Genomic DNA, 27,843 nt, shown 5'->3' on the forward strand with positions numbered 1-27,843 from the left:
CCTCTTGGGGAGGTTTGGAGGGTTCTCGGGATACAAGCTGAATGTAGGGAAAAGCGAGGTATTCTGGTGAATGAGCTGGCACAGCGGGCTAATTTAGGGGGGATGCCATTTACGGTAGCGAGGGGTAGGTTTAAACATAGAACATACAATGCAGAAGGAGGCCATTTGGCCCATCGAGTCTGCACCGACCCACCCTATTCCCGTAACCCAATAACCCCTACTAACATTATTTGGTCACTAATGGCAATTTATCATGGCCAATCCACCTAACCTGTGGGAGGAAACCGAGGACTGTGGGAGGAAACCGGAGCACCCGGAGGAAACCCATGCAGACATGGGGAGAACGTGCAGACTCCGCAGACTCCAGTTACCAAACAGTGACCCAGCGGGGAATCAAAACTGGGATCCTGGCGCTGTGAAGCCACAGTGCTATCCACTTGTGCTACCGTGCTGCCCACGGTTTAGGTACTTGGGGATTCAGGTAGCGAGGGAATGGACGGGGCTCCATAGGTGGAACTTAACGAACCTGGGAGAGGAGGCCAGGGAGGATCTTAAGAGGTGGGGCACACTGTACTTAACGTTGGTGCGGAGGGTTCAAGTGGTGAAAATGAATATTCTGCCGAGGTTCTTGTTTATCTTTCAGGCTCTCCCTATCTTCACACCAAAGGTCTTTTTTTTTTGGAAAGTCGACACGATCATCTCTGACTTTGTATGGGCGGGGAAGATGCCGAGGGTGGGGAGGACCCTGCTACAGAGGCAGAGGGAGGGGTTGGTGCTGCCAAACTTGCTTCGTCATTATTGGGCGGCGAATGTGGACAAGGTGCGGCAATGGTGGGAAGGAGAAAGGGTCGAGTGGGTTAGGATGGAGGAGGAACCTTGTAAAGGGTCTAGTCTGAGGGCTATGGTGACGGCAGCATTGCCAATGGCTCCAAGTAGGTATTCAGGGAGTCCAGTGGTGCAGTCCACGATGAAGATATGGAATCAGCTGAGAAGGCATTTTAGGGTGGAAGGGATGTCGGTGCTAACGCCGCTGTGCGAGAATCATGGGTTTGAGCCGGGGGGATGGATAGTGTATACAGGAGGTGGAGCGAAGTGGGGATGGTCAAGGTGAGGGATTTGTATTTGGAGGAAGGGTTCACTAGTCTGGAGGAGCTAAGGGGGAGGGTAGAGCTGCTGATGGGTAGTGAGTTCAGGTATCTACAGGTTAGGGAGTTTGCACGAAAGGTCTGGAAGGGGTTCCCTAGATTGCCAGGATACACCCTGCTGGAGCGACTGCTGCTTACGGATGTGGAAGGGGAGGGAAGAATTGGGGATATATATATAAGTGGCTGGGGGAGCAAGGAGGCGAGTGGGTGGTGAAGATCAAGGAGAAATGGGAAGCGGAGTTGGGAATGGAGATCAATTGGGGAGAATGGAGTGAGGCACTGCGAAGGGTAAACGGGACCTCCTCTTGTGCAAGGATGAGCCTGATACAGTTTAAGGTGGTGCAGAGAGTGCATATGACTCGGGTGACAATGAGTGGGTTCTTTCAGGGGGTAGCAGGTGAGTGAGAGAGGTGTGGACGGGGGCCAGCAAATCATGCGCACATGTTTTGGGGTTGTGAAAAATTGGGAAGATTCTGGGCGGGAGTGTTCGCGGTCTTAGCCAGGACAGTGGAGGAGGGAGTGGACCAGGACTCTCTGGTGGCGATATTTGGGGTTTCAGAGAAGCCGGAGCTCATGGAGAGGAGGAAGGCCGATGTCATGGCCTTCGCCTCTCTGTTTGCACGGCGACGCATTTTGCTGCAGTGGCGGTCGGCATCGCCACCGTGGGTAGCAGCATGGTTGGGTGACCTGTATGACTTCCTGCGGTTCGAGAGGATAAAATATGAGTTAAGGGGCTCAGCTGGAGAGTTTGAGAGAAAAGGTGGGGGGGTGTTTGTGACCGTGTTTGAGGAGCTGTTCGTCGCAGGGGAGGGTGAAAAAGGAGGAAGATCTGTACAAACTGTACAGTTGATTGTTGGGAAGAATATTTTCCAGGGTGTTTATTTGCTGTAACCTACTTTGATACAAGTTTGAATAAAATGCGTTTTTAAAAAAGTGTGGGTGTATCCCTCTGACTCTGTGTTCGCAGGTTTTTCTCCCCCCTCAGTCTGTTTAATCCCTAAATTGCCTGTTACATCATGGTCTAATTTCTGGACCCAATTTCTTTATATCCCCCTCGCGTAACAATGGCTTGGATCATAAATGGAGCTGGCCTGCCTGACTGTTGGATGGAAAACTAGCCTGCTTCCCTAATGAGGGTGCTAGCAGTTATACTGTTCTGTCTCTTTGATATTCCACCCCATGAGTTTGGCTGTTTACATCTCTCAAATTCCTTGCCTTTAAAAGTTTTCATTTGTATAGCCCCATTGATATCTGGTAACCAAGGTTTCTGATATGGCCATTCGCACCTGAATGTCTCTCGATTCCAGCTACTCTTGTTACTGGGCAAATTGCATCTCATTATTCCGTTAGATGCCTTTTAGTCTTATTACTTGTCTTTTATTGTGTTTTCATCTCAAGTTCACTGTTAACCTAATTAATTTTCCATTTACCAGAAAGCCAATCAAAAAGAGATCAGAAAGCAGGGAGGGAGGTTGGGGAGATCAGAAACCCGAGGGTGCAGATATCCCATGGGGCGTCTGTCTGGATCGGTGCAATAGTTACCCAGAATTTAGAAGAGGTTTCAATCCTTCTAACGTGTTCTGTGGAACAATTGTCCAGAGAGAGTTTGCACTTCTGGGCAACTGCCGTGCAAATCTTAACCTGGGAACTTTCGATGGGAACTCGAGTGCATCTTCGGGATACCCCCAATCCATGCTGGGGAGCTCAGAAGTTAAGGTCCTGTGACTCTATCGACCATTTGTTGAACTAAACATTTGTGAACATGCATGAAATCCCTTCTGTTTCACTAGCTAAGTGCCATTTCTTCTTCCTCAAAATCAATAGTATGTATTTTTTTCTCCACTTCAACTGGTTATTTTCTACTTTTGTGATTAGTGAGTCATATGACAGAAATCTTTCTCCTCTGCAAACAGAATTTACCCTCTGCAGCAACATAACAGCCCAATCACTTTTTTAGCAAAACTAAATCTTCAGGTTACAGCCACCAAGACAGTTTCACGTTTGCAATATATCACTAAAAATGAGCTGTCATATCATGAAGAACAAACTTCAATCATTCACAAAAGCACAATTTTTCCCCACATACTCTTGGCCCATCAGTATCTCAAGGCCCAACCCACATTTTAAAGCCAAACATTAAGAATTTATATGCAGAGTGTAAAGGCATGAGATTGCTCATTACTTCATTGCACCTGCCTTCCAGTGGCTGCTCCTTCAGCTCTCTAGTCAGTGTTATCCACAACTGCTTTCTCCTGTTCACCTCCTCTTGTAGCTCTAATCCAATTCAGTGACACTACTGGAAAAAATGAAGCAGTTGCCAAGCACTGAAGGAAAAGGACACAAATCACAGAGATTGCCTTAATGTTTGAATGAAGGCAGCTCTTCAAAGTTAAGAGCAGGTGAAGGAGGTAATTTGACTCAGTGATTTTATCTTCCACAGAATAATAATCTCCCTATCATGGAACAAATTATTTTGAAGGACGCCAGATTTTGTGCTACCCAGCATTCTAGGTATGACTCACATTCTCTGTGATGAAGTGCTTTCGGGCATTAGATTAGAATTTAGCCCTTTTCAGATGCAGTGGATTAACTTTTTGAAATCCACTAAGTATCTTCTATATTTCAATAAGGTCCCATTTTATTCACCTCCCTCAAGGTTGAATTATCTAAGTGTTTCCCACGAACTAGGAATCAGCATTGTGGTCCTTCTCCGCACTGCTTCCCAGGATTGGATGCTTCCTTTGTCAATTGATGAGCAGGATGGATTACACAGTATGGAGTCCCTCACAGCTCAGAACAAGATCTTTCAACTGTTACAGTGGAAATGTTCTTGCAATGAAATAACTAACAAAAAGGAAAGGATGAAAGCAAAATACCGCAGATACAGATGCTGAGAACCTGAAATAAAAACACAAAGTGCTGGAAATGCTCAGCATGTCTGGCAGCATCTGTGGAGAGACAAACAGAGTTGGTGTTGAGTGACTCAACATGTCAACTCTCATTCTTTCTCCACAGATGCTGACAAACAGAGGCATATGAATTCACAACTTAGCACCCCTGTAAAGAACTAAGTACCAGCTAAGTGTAGAACCAGATCATCGGCAAACAAATTGACATCCACCAATAATGGTGGCTGCCAACTTTGAATTAATCATCTTAACTTATCTAAGATAAACCTCATAAACACATTCAGCCTAGCTGCATTCAAGGTATAAAAGCCATGCTTTCCCCACCCTATCATAGACAGCAGAACATTGCCAAGAAGATTTTAAATAAGTGTTCGGAAAGTTTCTAGAGGGAAGATAGCTGAACGGTTATAAAGAACTTTCAAAGCAGACCTGCAAAATGCAAAGACTGTTAAGAGTTTAGTCAAACATGAAACTTGTAAATTATTTCGCAATTACTCGCTAATAGCTTAAGTAGAACATAGAACATACAGTGCAGAAGGAGGCCATTCGGCCTATCAAGTCTGCACCGACCCACTTAAGCCCTCACTTCCACCCTATCCCGGTAACCCAATAACTCCTAACCTTTTTGGTCACTAAGGGCAATTTATCATGGCCAATCCACCTAACCTGCACGTCTTTGGACTGTGGGAGGAAACCCACGCAGATACGGGGAGAACGTGCAGACTCCGCACAGACAGTGACCCAGTGGGGAATCGAACCTGGGACCCTGGCGCTGTGAAGCCACAGTGCTATCCACTTGTGCTACCTTAGATAAAGGATCTGGATCGGTGCAGGCTGGGAGGGCCGAAGGGCCTGTTCCTGTGCTGTAATTTTCTTTGTTCTTTACTGCCCGTGCAGTCTCAAGCTAACAATGTAATGTAGAGAGATAATGTACATGCAGGTTAAATAAGCTAGGATATGACAACAACAATCAAAGAAGGCAAATACGAATGATGTGACAACAGCCGGTGATGGTGATTCACCAAGAACATCTCAAAATAAGCTAGGCATCCAAGAAGAAAGCAATACTACTGCAGTTATTCTACTAAAAGAAACAGTTCATATAAAGAACAAAGAACAAGGAACAATACAGACAGGAATAGGCCCTTCGGCCCTCCAAGCCTGTACCGGTCATGATACCACCCTTGGCCAGAACCCTCAGCATTTCCTTGTACCGTATCTCTCTATACCCATCCTATCCATGCATTTGTCGAGGTGCTTTTTGAATGCCGTTAATGTATCTGCTTCCACAACTGCCCCGCCGGGGCAGCACGTTCCAGCACTCACCACCCTCTGGGTAAAAAACCTGCCTCAGACATCTCCTCTAAACTTTGCCCCACGGACTTAAACCTATGCCCCCTAGTGACTGACCCCTCCATCCTGGGAAAGAGTGCCTGCACATCCACTTTATCCATGTCTTTCATAATCTTGGAGATCTCTATTAGGTCACCCTCAACCTCCATCATTCTAATGAAAATAGTCCGAGTCTATTCAGCCTCTCCCCATAGCTAACACCCTCCAGACCAGGCAACATCATGATAAACCTCCTCTGCACCCTCACCGAAGCCTCTAGATCCTTCTAGTGTGACAACCAGAATTGTGCGCAATATTCCAAGTGCGGCAGATAGAATATAACCTTTTTATATAGATAAAAAGGGTTCAATTTGAACAAATGATTTAAAGAAATCATTACGTTTCATATTATAAAATGGCTGACTGCTTGAAAATCTGATAATAAATACTGCAAACGTTTGCAGTATCAATTTGAAAGAAAAGCTTTTGTATTCAAGAATTTGGAGTTGGCTTATGGCCATTGCATTTTCTAGCTGATATGGAATTGAATCAGATATGAAGGTGCTGTGGCTAGCTAGGTCAAATTGACCCATGAAAACTTACAGGAAAAGTCCTTTGTCTTAAGGAAAGAACTGGATGACATCCAGGAGCCTGTTCAGGATAACCACATACCATTACATGATAACTATAGAAAATTGCCCTACAAAAGAATATGCTAAAGCAACTTCTTGAGATTACTAAAATTGTGTTTCGACTAAATGACAGGCCATTGTGTGATAAAATTAGAAGAATTATAGAAGATCTCAGACCAATCAATTCTTTGAAGGAACCAGACTTCATAAATAATAACATAATAATTTCCATAAAAAGTTAGGTTTCGGGATGATAAGTCAGTGCTTTTTGCTATGCTTCCAAACTTATGCTATCTGCTTCTGCTGTGAAATTGCTATTCTAATTTAAATTGTGCAGTGTCTACTTATGTGCATATTTGATTTGAATTGTTAATGTATCTTGAATTCAACCTATCTGTAATTGCAAAAGACAATCATTTCGACAAAGCTCCTGCGGGGCTGAGTTGCAAACATCTTAATAATCTGTAAGAAAGCCAATCGTCAGGAGACACATCAAATTAAAGTGGCTAATTGATGTTAAAACCCAATTTAAGTTCAGGCTCAAGGTCCGTTCAATTAGTATATGTGCGGCGACATAGAAATATACTAATGAAAAGAGCAGAATTTATCAGGGCCTTACCAAGGTTCTACACAACTGTAGCATGACTTGCCAGTTTTTATACATGATGCCCCGTCCAATGAAGGCAAGCAATCCTTATGGTTTCTTGACTACCTTGTCCACTTCTGTTGCCACTTTCTTTTTTTTTTAATAAACATTTTATTGAGGTAATTTTGGTAAAGTGACAACAACAAAATAAATATACATGAAACCATAAACATAGTGCAAAAGCCATTTACCTCTCATACAGGGTGGTCCTTAATAGCCCTCTACTCTAATCTAAACTTCTCCCCACACCCCCCCTCCGTCTGCTGACAATTAATTTCCCGCAAAGAAGTCGACGAACTGTTGCCACCTCCCGAGTGAACCCTAACAGTGACCCTCTCAAAGCAAACTTGATTTTCTCCAAACAGAGAAAGCTAGCCAGGTCTCCGTCTTCAGGGGCTTTGAGTCCCTCCATGCTAATAGTATCCGTCTCCGGGCTACCAGGGAAGCAAAGGCCAGAATATCTGCCTCTTTCTCCTCCTGGATTCCCGGGTCTTCTGACACCCCGAAAATCGCCACCTCTGGACTCAGCGCCACCCTTGTTTTTAACACCGTGGACATGACGTCCGCAAACCCCTGTCAAAAACCCCTAAGCTTTGGACATATGCAAAACATGTGGATATGGTTCGACGGTCCTCCCGCACATTTTGCGCACCTGTCCTCCACCCCAAAGAATCTGCTCATTCGGGCCACTGTCATGTGAGCCCGGTGAACAACCTTAAATTGTATCAGGCTGAATCTGGCACATGTTGCAGACATGTCGAATCTACTCAACGCGTGTGCCCATAGACCATCCTCTATCTCACCTCCCAGCTCCTCCTCCCACTTGCGCTTCAGTTCCTCGGTCTGCGTCTCCTCTGACCCCATAAGCTCCTAATAAATGTCCGAGACGCTCCCTTCTCCTACCCACCCTCTGGAAACTACCTGTCCTGCATCCCCCTTAGCGGTAGGAGCAGGAAGGTTGACACCTGTTTACAAAGGAAGTCCCGCACCTGCAGATACCCCAATTTGTTCCCCCTCGCCAACTCAAACTTTTCCTCCAACATCCTCATACTCGGAAAGCTCCCCTCTATGAACATATTCCCCACCCTCTCAATCCCCGATCTCCGCCATAACCGGAACCCACCATCCATACTCCCCAGGGCAAACCGGTGATTATCACAGATTGGGGCCCAGACCGATGCTCCCACTGCTCCCACATGCCGCCTCCACTGGCCCCAAACTCTCAGAGCCGCCACCACCACTGGACTGGAGTACCGTGCCGGCGGGAATGGCAGAGGCGCAGTTACCAACGCCCCCAAAATGGTGCCACTACATGAAGCCGCCTCCATACGCTCCCATGCCGACCCCTCCCCCACCACCCACTTCCTGATCATGGCTATATGAGCCGCCCAGTAATAGTTGCTAAAATTTGGCAGTGCCAGCCCGCCCTCTCCCCGACTCCGCTCAAGCATTACCTTCCTTACTCGCGGGGTCTTGCCCACCCAAACAAAGCCCATGATCACTCTGTTTTTTTTTTAAATAATTTTTATTGGAATTTTTTACAGAAAATATAAAAATATAACAAGTATAGCAACAAGCAGTAATATGCAACTAACAGCCCCATAACATCCACAAGTCCCCCCATAACGTAACATCACATGTATCACACTCCCCCCACCCCCCCCAACAAGAGAACTTAACCATAAATTAAAATTAAATAAATCAAATTTAAATAAAATAAGCAAACATAATCAACGTCCCCCCCCCCCTGGGTTGCTGCTGCTACTGTCCCCGTACCCTATCGTTGAGCCAGAAAGTCGAGGAAAGGTTGCCACCGTTTAAAGAACCCTTGCACCGATCCTCTCAGGGCGAATTTAACCTTCTCAAGCTTAATGAAGCCCGCCATGTCACTGATCCAGGTCTCCACGCTTGGGGGCCTCGCATCCTTCCATTGTAGCAAAATCCTTCGCCGGGCTATTAGGGACGCAAAGGCCAGCACACCGGCCTCTTTCGCCTCCTGCACTCCCGGCTCTACCCCAACCCCAAAGATCGCGAGTCCCCATCCTGGCTTCACCCTGGATCCCACCACCCTTGACACCGTCCTCGCCACCCCATTCCAGAACTCCTCCAATGCCGGGCGTGGCCAGAACATATGGGCATGGTTCGCTGGACTCCCCGAGCACCTGACACACCTATCTTCACCCCCAAAGAACCTACTCATCCTCGTCCCAGTCATGTGGGCCCTATGCAGCACCTTGAATTGGATGAGGCTAAGCCGCGCACACGAGGAGGAAGAATTTACCCTCTCCAGGGCATCAGCCCATGTCCCGTCTTCGATCTGTTCCCCCAGTTCCCCCTCCCACTTCGTTTTCAGCTCCTCTACTGACGCCTCTTCCACCTCCTGCATAAGCTTGTAGATATCGGATATCTTCCCCTCCCCGACCCAGACCCCCGAGAGCACCCTGTCACTCACCCCCGTCGCGGGGAGCGCAGGGAATCCCTCCACCTGCTGTCTAGCAAATGCCTTTACCTGCAGATATCTAAACATGTTTCCCGGCGGGAGCCCAAATTTCTCCTCCAACTCCCCCAGGCTCGCAAACCTTCCGTCGATAAACAGGTCCCTCAGCTGTCTAATGCCCGCTCTATACCATCCCCGAAATCCCCCATCCATGTTCCCCGGGACGAACCTATGGTTCCCCCTTAACGGAGCCTCCATCGAGCCCCCCACTTCTCCCCTATGTCGCCTCCACTGCCCCCAAATCTTGAGGGTAGCCGCCACAACCGGACTCGTGGTATACCTCGTGGGAGGGAGCGGCCACGGCGCCGTTTCCAGGGCCCATGATCACTCTGTTGACCCACTTAAAAAAGGACCGCGGAATAAAGATGGGGAGACCCTGAAATACAAATAGGAATCTCGGGAGGACCTTCATCTTCACCGTTTGCACCCTCCCAGCCAGAGACAACGGAAGCGCGCCCCATCTCCGAAAATCGTCCTTCATTTGGTCCACCAGCTGGGCTCGATTAAATTTTTGCAGCCGCGCCACTTGGATGCCTCGGTACCTGAAGCTTCCCTTTGCTAACCTAAACGGCAGCTCTCCCATTCGCCTCTCCTGTCTCCTCGCCTGGACCACCAACATCTCACTCTTTCCCATATTAAGCTTATACCCCGAAAACCGGCCAAGTTCCCCATGAGTCCTCATGATTTCTTCCATCCCCTCTATTGGGTCCGAAACGTAGAGAAGCGGGTCATCCGCATAGAGCGAAACCCTGTGCTCAACCCCACCCCCCCCCCCCCCCCAACTCCCGGACCAGTCCTCTCCAGCCCCTCGAGGCTCTCAGAGCAATTACCAATGGCTCTGTAGCCAGCGCAAACAACAGTGGGGAGAGGGGGCATCCCTGTCTTGTCCCCCGGTGCAGTCTAAAATAGTCCGTACACTTGCCACAGGAGCTGATACAGTAACCTGACCCAGTCAATAAAGCCCTGCCCGAATCCGAACCATCCCAGCATCTCCCACAGTTAGTCCCATTCTACCCGATCAAAAGCCTTTTCTGCATCCATTGCGATCATTACCTCCACCTCCCTACCTTCCGGGGTCATCATGATCACATTTAACAGCCTCCTTACATTGGCCACCAACTGCCTGCCCTTAACAAACCCCGTCTGGTCCTCCCCAATAACATCCAGAACACAATCCTCGATCCTGGAGGACAAGATTTTGGCCAGCAACTTGGCATCTACATTTAACAGGGAGATCGGCCTGTAGGACCCACACAGCTCCGGGTTCTTGTCCCACTTAAGAATCAGCGAAATCGTTGCCTGTGACATCGTCGGGGGCAGCACCCCTCTTTCCCTTGCCTCATTGAACATCCTCAACAACACCGGCCCCAATATCCCCGAGAACTTTTTATAAAACTCCATTGGGTATCCATCCGGACCCGGGACCTTACCCGCCTCCATGGCCTTCAAGCCCTCCACCATCTCCTCCAGTCCGATTCGGGCCCCCAGCCCTTCTACCCGCTCCCCATCCACATTTGGGAAATTCAGCCCCTCCAAGAAGTGCCTCATCCCCCCCGGCCCCGTAGGGGGTTCCGACCTGTACAGCCTGCTGTAGAAATCCCTAAACACCTTATTCACCCCTACTGAATCACTAACCAGGTTCCCATCTCCGTCCTTTACTTTCCCTATCTCTCTAGCTGCCTCCCTCTTCCTAAGCTGCTGTGCAAGCATTCTGCTGGCCTTCTCTCCATGTTCATAGATCATCCCCCTCGCCTTTCTCAGCTGCTCCATCGCCCTCCCTGTGGCCAGCAAGCTAAACCCCGCCTGTAACCTCCGCCGTTCCGTTAAAAGCCCTGCCTCCGGGGTCTCTGCATACCTCCTATCTGTAGTAACTCCTTTACCAGTCGGTCCTTCTCCGCCCTGTCCATCTTCTCCCTATGGGCCCGGATCATGATCAGCTCCCCCCTGACCACCGCCTTCAATGCTTCCCACACCACCGCTGCTGAAATTTCCCCCGTGTCGTGACCTGCAGGTAGTTCTGAATGCATTTCCTCAGCCGCTTGCACACCCCTTCATCCGCCAAAAGTCCCTCATCCAACCTCCAGTGCGGGCGCTGGTTACTGTCTTTACTAACCTGCAGGTCAACCCAGTGCGGAGCATGGTCTGAGATTGCAATCGCCGAGTACCCTGTGTCCACCACCCCAGCCAGCAAGGCCCTGCTCAAAATAAAGAAATCAATCCGGGAATACACTTTATGCATGCGTGGGTAGAAGGAGAACTCCTTCACCCTCGGCTGCCCAAATCTCCATGGATCCACCCCCACCACCCCCATGAACCCTCTTAGTTCCTTTGCCATTGCTGGCACCCTGCCCGTTTTCGAGCTTGACCGGTCCAAGCCAGGTTCCATAAATGTGTTGAAGTCCCCTCCCATGACCAACCTGAGCGAGCCAGGTCCGGTATCTTCCCCAGCATCTTTATAAACTCCACATCATCCCAATTTGGCGCATACACATTTACTAATGCCACCTGCACCCCCTCTAGTTTCCCACTGACCATAATGTACCGACCTCCCACGTCCGAGACTATTCTACCCGCCTCAAACACCACCCGCTTATTGATCAGGATCATGACCCCTCTAGTCTTTGAATCTAGTCCCGAGTGAAAGACCAGACTGACCCAGCCTTTCCTCAGTCTAACCTGGTCCGTAACGCTAAGGTGCGTCTCCTGCAACATTACCACGTCCGCCTTCAATCCCCAAAGATGCGCGAACACATGTGCCCTTTCGACCGGCCCATTTAACCCTCGAACATTCCAGGTGATCAGCCTAGTTGGGGGGCTCATTGCCCCCCCTTCCGCTGATCAGTCATCCCCTTTTTTCGGCCCGCCTCCAGCCCGTGCTCTGCATATCCACTGGTCCATCCCCAGGCAGACCCCGCCCCCAACCTCCTCACTGTCCCTCAGCCCAAATCCCTCCCTTGTCAGCAGAACATTCACTCCCCTCGCCCCCCTAGTAACAACACCCTGTAGCCCAACCCCTTTACTAAACCAAACATATGCACACCCCCCACTGCGCTTCCGAGAGCTAGCTCGCCCAGCTAGCTTGGTGGCCCCCATCCCTGGCGCCAGATAGTCTCCCACCTATTGTTCCCTCCCCCACCTCATACAAACAAACAAACTCCAACATCAAACAATCCTCACACAACTGCCCAACAGGAAAACACCAGGATCAAAACAAGCACACCTCCATCCCCCAACAGTGCAAATGAAAACCTTAACTCACTCAGCTCTATCGCTGGTTCCAAATCAATGCAAACGGCATCCCAAGCATCTACCATGAAACGCAAAACAGGAAACATTTTACAAAAAGAGAAACAAAAAGAAAAAACAAAAAGATGAACGTTGCAGCCAAGTTCAAAAGTTCTAAATCCATCACCAGCCCTTTCTTTTTCACAAAGTCCAATGCGTCCTCAGGCGACTCGAAGTAGAACTGCTGATCCTCATACGTAACCCAGAGACGGGCTGGGTACAACATTCCAAACTTCACCTTTTTCTTAAAAAGAATCGACCTGATCTGACTGAAGCCCGCTCTCCTCCTGGCCATCTCTACACTCAGGTCCTGGTAAACCCGCAGGATGCTATTGTCCCATTTACAGCTCCACTGTCAGAGGCCCACTGTAGAATGCGCTCCTTATCCGAGAACCTGTGGAATCTCACCACCATTGCCCTCTGGGGAGTATCCTATTCGAGGCTTCCTCGCGAGTGCTCTGTGAGCCCTATCCACCTCCAAGGGTCGGCAGAAAGCCCCATCCCCCAGCAGCTTCACAAACATGTCTGCGAAGTATGCCCCAGCGTCCGTTCCTTTGGAGCCCGAAGATTCTTAGGTTCTGCTGGCGGGACCTATTTTCTAGGTCCTCCACCTTCTCCAGGAACTTCATCTGCTGGTCCCTCAGCATCCCTACCTCCAGCTCCACTGCGATCTGATGTTCCTCCTGCTTAGCCAGTGCCTTCTCCACCTTCTGGATCGCCCGATCCTGGGCGTCCAATCTATGCTCCAACCGCTCAATCGACTCGTTTATCGGGTCCAAGCAGTCCCGTTTCTGCGTAGCAAAGCCTTCCTGAATGACTTGCATCAGCTGCTCCGTAGGCTGCTGGTTCGACAAGCCAGAGGTCCGAACCTCCGCCATGCTGTCTTCTGTTGCAGCTGCAGCCCAAGCCTTCGCTATCTTTTTGTTTCTGCCCTTACGAACACTTCTAGTCCTACTCTCCATGCTCCGAAGTGGGAATTCAGTAAACAATTGCCACTAACATCCGTTTTACAATTCAAGTCCGGTAGAAAAATGGGGAAAGGTCCAAAATTCCGACCAGAGCGGGAGCCACCAAATGTGCGATTTACTCCTTCATAGCCACCACCGGAAGCCTGTTGCCACTTTCAAAGATCTGTGGTTCTGTACGCCCAGAACATATTAATCAGACCAGCTACATTTTCCTCCAAATCGTTTATGTATACTACAAACAACAGAGGCCCCAGCACTGATCCCTGTGAAACACCACTAGTCAAAACCTATCATTCAGAAAAACACCGTTTTATTGCTACCCTATGCCTTCTGTGACCGAGCCAGTTCTGCATTCACCTTGCCACCTCACCTCTGATCCCATGTGACTTCACCTTTTGTACCAGTCTGCCATGAGGCACCTTGTTAAAGGCTTTACTGAAGTCCATGTAAACAACATCCACCCCACCCTCTCCTCATCAATCATCTTTGTCACTTCCTCAAAAAATTTGATCAAGTTAGTGAGGCACGACATCCGCTTCACAAAACCATGTTGTCTATTGCTGATGAGTCCATTTGTTTCCAATCCTGTCCCTGAGTATTCTCTCTAATAAGCTACCTACTACCGACATGAGGCTCACCGGCCTATAGTTTCCTGGATTATTCCTGCTACCTTTCTTAAACAGCGGTACACAATTAGCTATTCTCCAGTCCCCTGGGACCTCACCTGTAGCCAATGAGGATACAAAGATGTCAGTCAAGGCCCCAGCAATTTCCTCCCTTGCTTCCCTCAGTATTCTGGGGTAAATCCCATCCGGCTCAGGAGATGTATCTACCTTAATGTATTTTAAAACATCCAATGCCTCCTGCTTTTTGATGTCAACATGACCCAGACTGTCCACGCCCCCTACCCTAGAAACATCTTCCACAAAGTCCTTTTCTTTGGTGAACGCCAATGCAAAGTACTCATTTAATACCTCACCCATTTCCTCTGGCCCAACACAGATTCCCCCCACTGTCCTTAAGTGGTCCAATCTTTTCCTTGGTCATCCTCTTGCTTTTTACATATGAATAAAAAGCTTTGGGATTCATCTTAATTCTACTTGCCAAGGACTTTTCATGACCCTTCCTAACCCTCCTAATTTCCCACTTAAGTACCTTCTACTTTCTTTATACTCAAGGGTTTTGATTGACCCCACCCTTCTAGACCGTACAAAAGCCTCTTTTTTTCTATTTGACAAAGTTCACAATATCTCTCGATATCCATGGCTCCCTAAACTTCCCATTTGTTCTCTTAGAAATGTGACTTTCCTGAATCCTAATCAACTGTCGCTTGAAAGACTCCCACATGTCCAATGTTGATTTACCCTCCAACAGCCGCACCCAATACAAATTCTTCAATTCCTGTCTAATGTTATCGTAATTTGCCATTCCCCAGTTTAACACCTTACCCTCATCCCTATCCAAAAGTACCCTAAAACGTACGGAATTGTGGTCACTACTCCCAAAATGTTCCCCAACTAAAACCTCAACCACCTGTCCAGTACTGCCCCTTCTCTATTTGGACTATCTACATATTGCATCAAGAGGCTTCCTGGATACACCTTACAAACTCTGCCCCATCCAAGCCCCTAGCACTGAGTGAGTCCCAGTCAATATAGCAGAAGTTAAAATCCCCTACCACAACCCTTTGCACCTATCCAAAATCTCTCTACCTATCTGCTCCTCTATCCCTCACTGGCAGTTGGGGGGGCCTGTAATAAACCCCCAACATTGTGATTGCCCCCTTCCTGTTCCTGAGCTCTATCCAAATTGCCTCATTGTATGAGCCCTCCAAGGTGTCTTCCCGCAGTACAGCTGTAATATTTTCTTTCACCAGTAATGCTACTCCCCCACCCCTTTTACATCCTCCTCTATCTCCCTTGAATCATCCATACCCTCCAACGTTCAGCTGCCAATCCTGCCCTTCCTTTTACCACATTTCTATGATAGCCACAACATCATTGTTCCAAGTACTACTCAATGCTCTAAGTTTATCTGCCTTGCCTGCCATATTTCTGCCTTTGAAACAAATACACTTCAGACCACTGCGTTTGAGCAGACAGGGTGCTGTTGTTGTTCTCTTATTTTTGTTCTTTATTTCCCCTTCAGTTATTATACCTTATAAGCTAATGCTCTGATTCCCGCCCCTTGCCACACTAGTTTAAATCCTCCTGAGTGACTCTAGCAAACCTCCCACCCAGGATATTGGTGCCCATCCAGTTTAGATGCAACCCGTCATTCTTGTCCAGGTCCCACTTGCCCCGGAAGAGATCCCAATGGCCCAGAAATCTGAAACCCTCTGAAATCTGAACACCACCAGTTTAGCCATGTATTTAGCTGCATCATCCTCCAATTTCTAGCCTCACTGGCACATGGCACAGGGAGTAATCAACCTTAGAGGTCCTGCTTTTTAGCTTACTGCCCAACTCCCTGAACCTTCTGCAGGACCTTGTCGCGCTTTCTGCCTATGTCGTTAGCACCTATGTGTACTATGACCTCTGGAGGGGCTGGTTTAGCTCACTGAGCTAAATCGCTGGCTTTTAAAGCAGACCAAGCAGGCCAGATTCGATTCCCGTACCAGCCTCCCCGGACAGGCGCCGGAATGTGGCGACTAGGGGCTTTTCACAGTAACTTCATTGAAGCCTACTCGTGACAATAAGCGATTTTCATTTTCATTTCATTTCCCCCTTCAGGATGTCCTGTGTTCATTCAGAGCTTTCACATCCACAGAAGCGCCTATCTGTGCCCCTTACAATAGGGTCCCCTATAACTATCGCTCTCCTGCACTTTATCCTCCCCTGCTGAGCAACAGAGCCAGTTGTGGTGCCACTGTTCTGGCTGCTGGTGTTTTGCCTAATGGTCTATGCCCCCCCCCCCCCAAACAGTATACAAACAGTATACTTGTTAGAGAGGGGGACAGCCACAGGGGATTCCTATATATTATGTTCCTGTCTCAAAGTAACAGTTGAATGCTGAAATCAGTCATGTTGAATATAAATTGCACACTTAATCATATTGCAAATGTAGACATCAAATTAATATGGCTATTCAATTCTATCAGTAAGCAAAATTCCAGTTAAGGCTGAGATATTTTGGCACATGTAAAGATCAAAAACTTATTGGAAGTCTCAATGCTTCAACTATGATTATAATAGCTCAGTTATGATAGATGTAATTCAACCAAATAGTATTAATTGATGCATCTGCATCCATGAAAGCTGACATTTAGAGTTATATTACTTTCCAGTTGAAATTGATTTGGGTTTGTGGAACTGTTAATAGTTTGGATAAGGTAGAGAACAAAGGTGAGTCACTTTGGTATCTTATAAATGATAAATGCCAAACCTACCTCTCTTTAATAAAAGTATCAGAAAGGGGAAAATATTCATCAAACACGTTTTATTAATATTCTGCACATATTTTGTGGATTTGCAAATCATTAATCTTGCATTTACCTAATTGTCATTCATAACTCCCCCCTCTAATCCATAATTCAGGGATTTTACTAAATGCAGAGAAAATAACTACTTTTCCGAAGCAATCATTACTCACAGAGAAACATCTCAGCATTTAGAGCAAAATTAAAATACTGTGGTTGCTGGAAATATGAAATAAAAACAGAAAATGCTGGAAAAACACGGCAGGTTTGGTAGAAGCTGTGGAGAGAGAAACAAAGTTAACGTTTTAAATCTGTATGACGCTTCTTCAGATGTTAAACTGTTTCTCTTCGCACTCATGCTACCAAACCTGCTGCGTTTTTCCAGCATTTTCTGTTTCTATTTCACTATTTATAGGATGGTGGCAAGCACGGATGAAAGGAGGCGAATATAGTGAGGAGACAAAAGCATTTTCAGCAGTTGAAGGAAGTTTTTGAAAACAAGAGTGTTAAGCTAGCGGTGCAGAATTTGAAAGTTTTAGCAGGTGGAGGTGTTGAAGACATAGCCACTATTGGTGGAACGGGAACAGTTTGCGCTTTCTCCCTGTATCTGTGTGGATTTCGGAGTGCTCCGGATTCCTCCCACAGTCCAAAGATGTGCAGGTTAGGTGGATTGGCCATGCTAAATTACCCCTTAGGGTGGGGTTGCAGGAATAAAGAACAAAGAACAATACAGCACAGGAACAAGCCCTTCGGCCCTCCAAGTCTGTACTGGTCATGATACCATCCTTGGTCAAAACCCTCAGCACTTCCCAGTGGTGTATCACTCTATACCCATCCTATCCATGTATTTGTTGAGATGCCTTTTGAACGCCGTTAAATATATCTGTTTCCACAACTTCCCCTGTCAGCGCATTCCAGGCACTCACCACTGTCTAAAAAACCTGCCTCGCACATCTGTGCGAATAGGGTGGGGGATTGGGCCTAGGTGGTGTGGTCTTTCAAAGGGTCTGTGCCGACTTGATAGGCCGAATGGCCTCCTTCTGCACCTTAGGGATTCTATGATTAAGAAGTGGGCTGGTAAGGGCTGGTTTAGCTCAGTGGGCTAGACAGCTGGTTTGTGATGCAGAACACAGCCAGCAATGCGGGTTCAATTCCCGTACCAGCTGAGAATTCTGAATTCTCCCTGTGTACCTGAACAGGCGTCGGAATGTAGCGACTAGGGGCTTTTCACAGTGACTTCATTGCAGTGTTAATGTAAGCCTGCTTGTGACAATAAAGGTTATTTTTTTTTATTTACTAGAAGGCTAGAGAAATGCACTGAGAGAAGGAAGACACAGATAAAATGACAAATAAAAAGAGTAAAGATGAAGAGAATAACAAAGAGAGAAACAAGATAAGTGCGAGTAGTAAACAGTAAGAGAACAAAAAGCTCACAGCAAGAGATAGAAAACTGTAAACGGTGAAAGTAACGCAAACGTAGACTGACCCCAGAACATATTTTCTCCACCCAGCCGCCATATTTCTTGACGGTAGTTTATCCGGAAACTCTAAAATGAGCCCACATGACAAGCAACATCAACAGAGCCAGTCTGATCTAAGTCTCAAATTCCCAATAGCTCCAATGATGGATACACAAGGTCATTAGGTAGTTCTAAAGCTTTCCTCCCTTCAGCCAGCTATTTGGCACAATGCATTCTATTTTGCAGTATACACTCTTCCCTTCAGCAATGTTAGAGCCTTTTGCAGGGCCTTCCACACAGTTCAGAACCCTGGGGAGGGCTAGTTTAGCTCAGTGGGCTAGACAGCTGGTTTGTGATGCAGAACAAGGCCAGCAGGCTGGGTTCAATTCCCATACCAGCTGAGGTTATTCATGAAGGCCTTCTCAACCTTGCCCCTCACCTGAGGTGATCTTAGGTTAAACCACTACCAGTCAGCAGGGAAAGCAGCCTATGGTCATCTGGGACTATGGCGACTTTATCTTACTGCAAAGAACTACCAGACCCTAAGGTGGTGCAGTGGTTAGCACTGTTACCTCATGACACCGAGGACCTTGGTTCGATTCTGGCCCTCGGTCACTGTTCGTGTGGAGTTTGCACATTCTCCTCTTGTCTGAGTGGGTCTCACCCCCACAACCCAAAGATATGCAGGTAGGTGGATTGGCTACACTAAATTGTTGCTTAATTGGAAAAAAAAGAATTGGATACTCTTAGAATCCCAGGGCATTTTCCCAGGCAAGAAGAGTGGGTTTTGCCCCGATGCGGGGGATCCCATCTGAGCTTCCACATTCCCTTTACCCACTGATCGATTTTTCTTGAACTTGTAGGGCTTTATTCCTAACCCTGTTCCAACCCCAGGAAGGCCATCATTGTTTTATGATAAAAAGGCCTAACTGACTGAGAACAATTGCTAACCGACTTCCATCTGCTTCCATACTGCGACTCCAATACCGAAGCCAAACTTTATTTTCCTCACCCTCGATCCATGTTATTGGCAGCCATATTGCACTGACAGCAGAAACTGTTTTATAATAGAGGGGATGTGAACTAAGAGCTAATGAGATCAGCAAATATAGAGCTGAAGGGTAGACAGTAATTGGTTTGGACTCAGATATCAGGGCTTTTTATGAAGTCATATTTCTGGAGGATCAAACATGGAAGGCCAGCCAAGAGTACACTGAATATCTAAACTGAGAGGTAATAAAAGCATGGTTGAGGGTTTTAACAGCAGATAAGATTAGGTGGGGCAGAGAGGGACAACATTAGAAATGAAAATAGGTATTTTTGGTGATAGTGTGGATATATGGCCAGAAGTCCATCTCGGTGCCAAAAACGTCATTAAGGTTACAAACAGCCTGGTTCTACAAGAGACAGTTGACAGGGAGAGAGGATGAAGCTGCCGGCTAGGCGATGGGCAGGAACCAAAGACAATGATTTTGATCTTCCCAATATTTAATTGGAGGAATTTGCTACTTATCCAGTACTGGATGACAGATAAACAATTTGACAATTTAGAGGCAGTTGAAGGGTCAAGAGAAGTGATGAGGAAGTAGAGTTGGGTATTGTCAATTTACATGTGGGGATTTTAGGCTGTGTTTTCAAATGATGTCGCTAAGGGAAAGCATGCAGATGAGAAATGGGTAGGAGCCAGAGGGAGATCCTTGGGTGAAACCAGAGGTAACAATGTGGGAGCATGAGGGGCAGGACTCTCCGACCCTGGGGCTAAGTGTTGACGCTGTCGTAAACGACGGAGCGTTTTACGATGGCGTCATCTGGCCCCTAGGAACAGCGATCCTGCGTCACACAGAGGGCCAGCACGGCACTGAAGCGCTTCAGGCAGCTCCAGCTGCCGATACGGGCGCCAGCACAGGCGGCGCGAGTCCACACATGCGCGCCACGGCTAACGCATGCATGTGGGTTGCCTTCTCCGCGCCGGCCCCCAGGCAACATGGCAGAGCCCTTCATGGGGCAGGCTGGAGGAACATAGTTGCCCCCCCCTAGGATTAGCCCACCCACCGGTCAGTAGGCCCCAATCACAGACCAGGCCACCGTGGAGGACCCCCCCACTCCCCCACACACTCCCCCACTCCTGGACAGCCCACGCACCAGGAACACCAAGGTCCACACACAAATGATGCTGGCGGGACTCGGCCCGTCGTGTGCGGAGAATCACCGAGGGAGCCACGTCAAGCGGCTCCCGACCGGTGCCATTGAGAATCGGCGGTCCGGTGTCGCAGGATACGCATCCCCACCCCCACCGATTCTCTGACCTGTGTGGGGTCAGAGAATCCCACCCGTGGTTCTCTGAAAGTATGAAAACAAGTGCGTGCACTCATCCTGCTGGACGGTTGGCAGGAATTGGGGGAAGCTGGTGTGGTCAACCATGTCAAAAGCTGGTGACAGAATGAAAAGGATGAGGATAGTGTATCCTTGTCACAATCACATAGGATGTAATTAATGACACAGTGACAGTCTCGAAAATCATGCTGGAGGATGCTAACATGGAGTTGTGGGAAAAATAGGCATGGATTTGGGTAGCAACAGCATTTCAAGGGCTTTGGAGAGAAAAGCGAGGTTGGAGATTATATTCGCAAACGCAGAGGGGCTAAGAGCTGTTCTTTTTTGAAGGGTGATGATAGCAGATTTCAAAAAATTCTCAGCCTCAAAATCACAACTCCATCCACTTTGGAGCCAACATGTTCCCTTGCTGTGTCACCAAGTTGAACTTTCGTTGCTCCAAAACAATCCCATAAACAAGCAATACCGATAATGCAAATCCTTATCCGGAAGATAATTTTTTTTATGTACGATCACACTGACGTTGGCTGCTGCCTCCAATTCCCTGATCTTGTTATGAAGATTCCTAAATGAGTGAAACTACTGCGATTGAATAAAAATATACAGCAGCCAGTTAATTACATTACTTTCCGGGGAGACTGTTAGAAGCGGTTAACTGGCAACGTCGTTGTCATGAGACGCATCCATTCAGAGTGTGGAGGAGAAATAAGATCTCACTTACAAACGCCATTTTATTCTTTCTTCCAGCCCTGAATGGCATTTTGATTTGCAGTTAGAAGCGGGGCTGGCCCGCCACAGCCAGCTAGTAAAGCACCATTTACTACTGAGTCCCGTCCACAACAAAACGTCACACCAACACCTCGCACACACGTCCAAATAAAACCTAATCCCATTGGGCCAGGGACCAAAACCCATCCAATCGCAGCCGGCGGTGGTCACCATAGCAACAGGTGCCGTTTGGAATCAAGGTCCTTCTCTGTGATTGGGCATGGGGAACGTCCCGCCCATCCTTCATGTTGATAGGCGGAGGCTCCTGCGCTAACGTGATTGGCCTCGCCTCCTGTCACTTATCTCCCCTCTCCTCCTGCTGTCCTTCTGGGTACTTGGGCTGTGTGAGGGCAGTGCCACTGATCTCGTTCAGAGTCTGGTATTCTCAAGCATCCAGTATTATGATTGTTGTCAAGGCCTTAGTAAATGGCTTGAGTAAGTTACAGTAAGAAGTCTGACAACACCAGGTTGAAGTCAAACAGGTTTGTTTTGAATTACACTCACTTTCGGAGGTTCACCCGAGGAAGGAGCTGCGCTCCAAAAGCTAGTGATTCGAAACAAACCTGTCCACTTTAACCCGGTGTTGTAAGATTTTCACTGTGCCCACAATGCCGGCATCTCCACATCTTGAATAAGTTAAATTAGAAAGGCCCAAGACGGGCAACGAAGAACAACTTGCAGGTTGCCCAGAAGGAAAAACTAGTTCAGAAAAGTGGAAATGAAGAGTACCAGTGTGATGAATGGTATCAGTAACTGCTGTAACTGTACCTTGCCTTTAATACATTGGCCCTTTAAGACCGGGCTTGGAACCCTGGGGGACTCCGCCTCTTCGCCCCCAGGAAACGGTATATAAAATGGGGCTCACTCAGCAGCTGTTCAGGTCTCTGATGATTAAAGCCTTTGAATTACCAATCTTCTCTCCTGTGTCGTAAGTGAGGGTATCTCAACCAGTAAAACTTGCCTTGAACCCAATGGAACTCCAGTATTACTGATTTTTACTGGGATTATTAGTTTGAATTGTTTTTCCCCTTTTTGAGTAGGTGAATATATTATCGAGTGGCTGTGCCAGAATGGTGACACAGGTGATGCCTTCCACAATTTACCTTGCACTGTTCTTACGTGCTGTGTGCTGTAGCCACTCAGGATTAACTTCTGGCATCCCCCCCCCCCCCACCATTTCATATCAGTGCAGGTAAAGAGGCAATATATGAATGGCTGCACATTCTGCATTGAACAAACATCCCAGAGAGCGGGGTGGTGATAGCGTGTCCACTTGCTGAGACCACAAAGCTTGGAGGAGATGACTAGGATAGGAAGGAAATGGACAAGATTTGTCTCCGTTGGGCATGCTGGGTGGGAAGGGTCGACAAGAGATCAGGTGGGGATTACTCTCTGTAATAAAGCAGCAATGAGTGCCTCAGAGGATATCTAGAAAGAAACAGCTAGTAAAATTCTACGTTTACATAGGCTGATGTTGATGTGGTGACGCAGGCTGTCAGCAGGACACTGCAGTGTAAAAATTTAAGGTGATACAGAACAATTTTATGTTCCTAAAGGGCAAGAGTTATACTAGGCGAAAGAGACAGCTAAGAACAAACAAAGTAACACACAAAATAAAATGGAAAGATAAAGCCTACAAAAATAGCACAGCTCCTAGCAAAAAAGCAGCAAAGAATATCAAAGTAGATGAGGGCTACAAAAATGGTGCATGGAAATAAACTTCCAAGGAATATCAAAATCAATACAAAAAACTATTTCTAAAAAAATGGTTATGATAAAAACTGATAATGGTGATTTGAACTGATAATGGTGTTGCTGTCAATGAAATAAAATGCCAGCTATGTTGAATAATAGTTTTGTGTAAGTGTTTACAGCAGAGGAAAAGGTCTGCCCATGCCAGACATCCTAAAAAAGTGAGTGCATTGCAGATGCCCTAACTGTAATCCTACAAAGCTCCAGAAGCCATTCTTTAAGATTGGAAAATTGTATGTTACTCTGTTTTTTAAGAAAGGTGAAAGAGTGAAAACTGGGAATTACAGACCAGTTAACCTAACATCTGTTGTTGGGAAATTACTAGTCTATTAATAAGGATTGAGTGACTCAACCGCTTGAATTTTCTCAGCAGATCAGAGAAAGGCAGCATCAATTGCAAAGGCTTGACAAATCCTATTTTTTTGGAGAGATGATTAAAGTAATGAACAAGGACATATCTATCGATCTTTTTTAGGCAAATGTGAGGTAATCCACTTTGGACCTAAAATGATAGAATAGTGTACTTTCTAAATGGTGAAAAGCTAGTAACAGTGGAGTCCAAAGAGATCTAGGGGTCCAGTTTCACTGATTTTAAAATGTCATGAAGAGGTACCAAAAACAGTCAAAAATTCTAATGGAATACTGGCCTTAATACTGGGGGTGGAGTGTGGTGCCTAGGGAGTTTAACACTGCAAATGAAGTTACTGTGAATGTAAGCCTACTTGTGACAATAAAGATATTATTAATAATAATCCAAAGGAATATGATACAAGGGGGCTTGAAGTAATGCTCCAGTTATTCAAAACTCTGGTTAGACCACACTCAGGGCAATTCTAGGCACCACCGCTTAGGAAGAATACATTGGCCTTGAAAAGACCACAGCATGGATTTTGCAAGAAAGACATCTGGACTTCCAAGGTTAAACCACAGGAAACTAGGATTGTATTCCTTGTAATCCTGAAGGTTAAGGGATGATTTGATTGACATTTTCAAGATATCAAGGAGAACAAATGGGAGATTGGGGTAAACAATTTTCATGAGTTTGGGATTCTAGTGTTAGAGGAGCACTGTCAACAGGTTCGAGCCAGATTTATCACAGGTGAAATTAAGAAGCACTTCTTCACACAAAGTGTGGTAAAAACAGTATGACCAATGGGCCTGGATTTTCTGACACTCTCCCGTAACTTGTCCTTTTCTCCCACTTGCATGGCTGTGATGGTAGTACCCATTCATGTCTCCAAACCCCTCCCCCTGTCATAAAGGTTTTGCCTGTCTCCCCCCATTCTCATAGGTTTGCCAGCACTGCTGCCCCCCCCCCCCCCCTCCCCTCCCCAACTCCCAATAAATCAGTTGCCAATTTTTAATCTCACCATGATAGATTTTTGTTAGCCAAAGGCATTAATGGATAAGGCACAAAAGCAGATATATGAAATTAGATTGCGGATTAGCCAATCTCATTCAATGGCAGTGCAGGCATGATGCACTAAATGCCTATCCTATGTTCCACTAATGAACCATTAAGGTGATTTAAGAGACATTAAGAGGCACATATGAGGTTCCAAATTTCTATTCGTCTATATGCTCAAGACCCAAACTGGTGACTTCTACTTTCCCCTTTTCCTTTACCTGTCCTAGATCCCTTTTTCCAGTCATCGTGCATCTATTCCTTTCTCCCTTCTCAGGTACTCTGTTCCCCCAAATCATCACTAACACTTCAACACTCCTCAAACTTTTAAGTTACATTGGTTTTGTTGTATTACAAGATTATGATAGGTATGTGCCAGTATTAAAAAGGGAACAGAGAGGAGACAATTGGATTTGCTTATTGTCACGTGTATCGAGGTACAGTGAAAATATTTTGCTGCGAGCAGCTCAAACAGATCATTTAGTTCATGAAAATAAAATAAAATAAAAAGAAAATACATAATAGGGCAACACAAGGTCCACAATGTAATTACATAGACCAGCATCGGGTGAATAATAATAGTAATAATCGTTTATTGTCACAAGTAGACTTCAATGAAGTTACTGTGAAAGCCCCTAGTCGCCACATTCAGGCGCCTGTTCGGGGCCGGTACGGGAATTGAACCCATGCTGCTGGCATTGTTCTGCATTGCAAGCCAGCTATTTAGCCCACTGTGCTAAACCAGCATACAGGCGTGTAGTAGTAATCAGGTCAGTCCATAAGAGGGTCATTTAGGAGTCTGGTAACAGTGGGGAAGAAGCTGTTTTTGAATCTGTTCGTGCGTGTTCTCAAGACTTTTGTATCTCCCGCCCGATGGAAAAAGTTGGAAGAGTGAGTAAGCCGGGTGGGCGGGGTCTTTGCTTATGCTGCCCGTGTAGATAGGGTCAATGGATGAGAGGTAGGTTTGTGTGATGAACTGGGCTGATTTCATGATGCTCTGAAGTTTCTTGCGGTCTTGGCCGAGCAGTTGCCACACCAGGCTGTGATGCAGCCAGGTAGGATGCTTTCTATGGTGCAACTGTAAAAGTTGGTAAGTGTTAATGTGAACATGCTGAATTGGAGAGTTTCCAGAGATAAAGTCTGAGATCCCATGGTAGGTTAAAGGTGATGTGGGCAAGATGAGTCAGCTAAGAACATTGTGAAATGGGATGTCCAGGTTTGGAAATCAGTACGCATGGTGAGTGCAGAAGCTATTTGAAGGATGTGGAGTATCAGAAAATGCATAGCTGGAGGTATTTTTGTCAGGCAGAAAAACTGCAGCAACATTTTGGAGATGACCATAAGATTCAGAGGTGGCAGAGAAATGGATCATGGCCCAGGAAGATGAATTTCTGGCCAGATGGTTGAATGTGAAAAACCAGTAGGACAATCAAAAGCTCAGCAGATGATGGCAGTGCTGGTTGTGCCAGAAGAGCTATCTTACATATAGTCAAGCAACAGCCTAATGTAGTCATACTTACAGAATTATACCTTAAAGCCAATGTCCCAGACAATAGTGCCGCATTATTTTCATTGAATGAGTAACCCAGAGTTAATATGCTCTGGGGATCCAGGTTTGAATCTACCATGGAAATGGTGAAATTTGAATTAAATAACAATCTGGAATTAAAACTTATCTGTTCACTAATGTAATTTAGCGAAGGAAATCTGCATTCCTTATCTGGTCTGCCCTACATGTGACTCCACATTCACAGCAATGTGGTTGACTCCAGCATGGCCTAGCAGGGCAATCAGCGATGGGCAATAAATGCTGGCCCAGCCAGCAACGCCCAGATCCCATGAATTAAGAAAAGAATCCTGGATATATCCTAACCACTGGTAGAATATGGTGATACAATGTTTATCAGGACCCTTGCTCCAGTCAATTGATAGACACAACAACTTTATCTTTGAATCAAATCACATCTTTATTAGGAAAATGTTAAAAAAAAACTTGAATACTATGACTGCTACAAGATAGATTCTTTTATACTGTATCATACACGTAAATGCTTCTATTTCCTTCCAGGTCTACCACTATGAGTTTACAAGTATAGATTTTAACTGCTAATACTTATCTAATGGACCCGTAGGGGCATCACTACACCTTCGTGCTGGCCAAGCACGTGGGAATCAGACACCATCTTCAAGCTGGGGCTCGAGGCTTCTTCCTTCCTCCAGAATTAGCTGGATTCCTCGCCAAGCTGTTCCAGTAGCTACTACACCGACATCTACCTAGCAATTTGGAAAACTGTCCTATTCACAAAAGGCAGGACAAATCTTATATGGACAATTACTGCCCCATCATTCAACACTTGATCATCAGCAAAGTGATGGAAGGTATCACCCACCAACAGTTATATCAAGCAGCAATTACTTAGCAATGACCATTCCATTGATGCTCAATTCGGGTTTTGCCAGGACCACTTGGCTGCACACTTTGCATCACAGACTAGGTCCAAACATGGATAAGAGAACAGAATTCCAGAGATGAGATGATTGCCCTTAATGTCAGGGCAGCATTTGGTGGCATAAGGGGCCCTGATAAAATTGACACCAACAGGAATCAGTGGGAAAACTCTGTACTCACTGGAATCATAGCTAGCACAAAGGAAGATGGTGATGGCTGTTGGAAATCAATCATGTCAGCCCCAGTACATCCCTGCAGGAGTTCCTAAGGGTAATGTTCTAGGCCAAACCATTATCAACTGTTTCATCAATGACCTTCCTTTCATCATTAGGACACATTTTGGGATGTTTGCTGATGATTGCACAATGTTCACTGTGCATTGCGACTACTCAGACAATGGAGCAGTCCTTGCCCAAATGCAGCACAATCTGGACAATGTTTAGTTTGAGTTGATAAGTGGCAAGTATTAGAAAATTGGAATGAAATGAAAAGTAAATATTTGGATAAAAAAAGAAACGGTTGGGATTTAGCTGTGGTTGTTGGAGTGGTAGAACCATTGTCTATTGCTGGGGTTCAATTTATCTTGAGTAACGATGCAGCTGGGTGACAGATGATAGTGATACCTACTGTAGTTGAACAGCCTGTAGACAGTCAAGCTACATATGAATTGCAACTTGACCATCCAGGACTGTTTCCTGATTATGTGTGAATGAGATCAAAGGCACATAAGAGGAAGGAACAGGAGGAGGGCAGTGAGATACAATTAGCTGACACCATCTTTAGTGAGATGGGTGAAGATGAAAGGGAAGGAGATAAGGAAACCGGCATGTTTAGTTCAAATAA

The 27,843-nt window shown here is 46.4% G+C and overlaps 1 protein-coding gene across 1 annotated transcript in view; it reads right to left on the reverse strand.

The window, feature by feature from the left end:
* cep89 (centrosomal protein 89) overlaps nt 1–21,494 on the reverse strand; it is a 184,901-nt gene extending 163,407 nt beyond the window's left edge. Inside the window, exon 1 of the mRNA XM_038806548.1 lies at nt 21,348–21,494. Coding sequence (XP_038662476.1) covers nt 21,348–21,386 — 39 coding nt within the window. The 5' untranslated portion in view covers nt 21,387–21,494. The remainder of the gene's footprint in view (nt 1–21,347) is intronic.
* Between the last annotated feature and the right edge of the window lie 6,349 nt (nt 21,495–27,843).

This window comes from Scyliorhinus canicula, chromosome 9 (genome assembly GCF_902713615.1).
Source record: "Scyliorhinus canicula chromosome 9, sScyCan1.1, whole genome shotgun sequence".
NCBI lineage: Eukaryota > Metazoa > Chordata > Chondrichthyes > Carcharhiniformes > Scyliorhinidae > Scyliorhinus > Scyliorhinus canicula.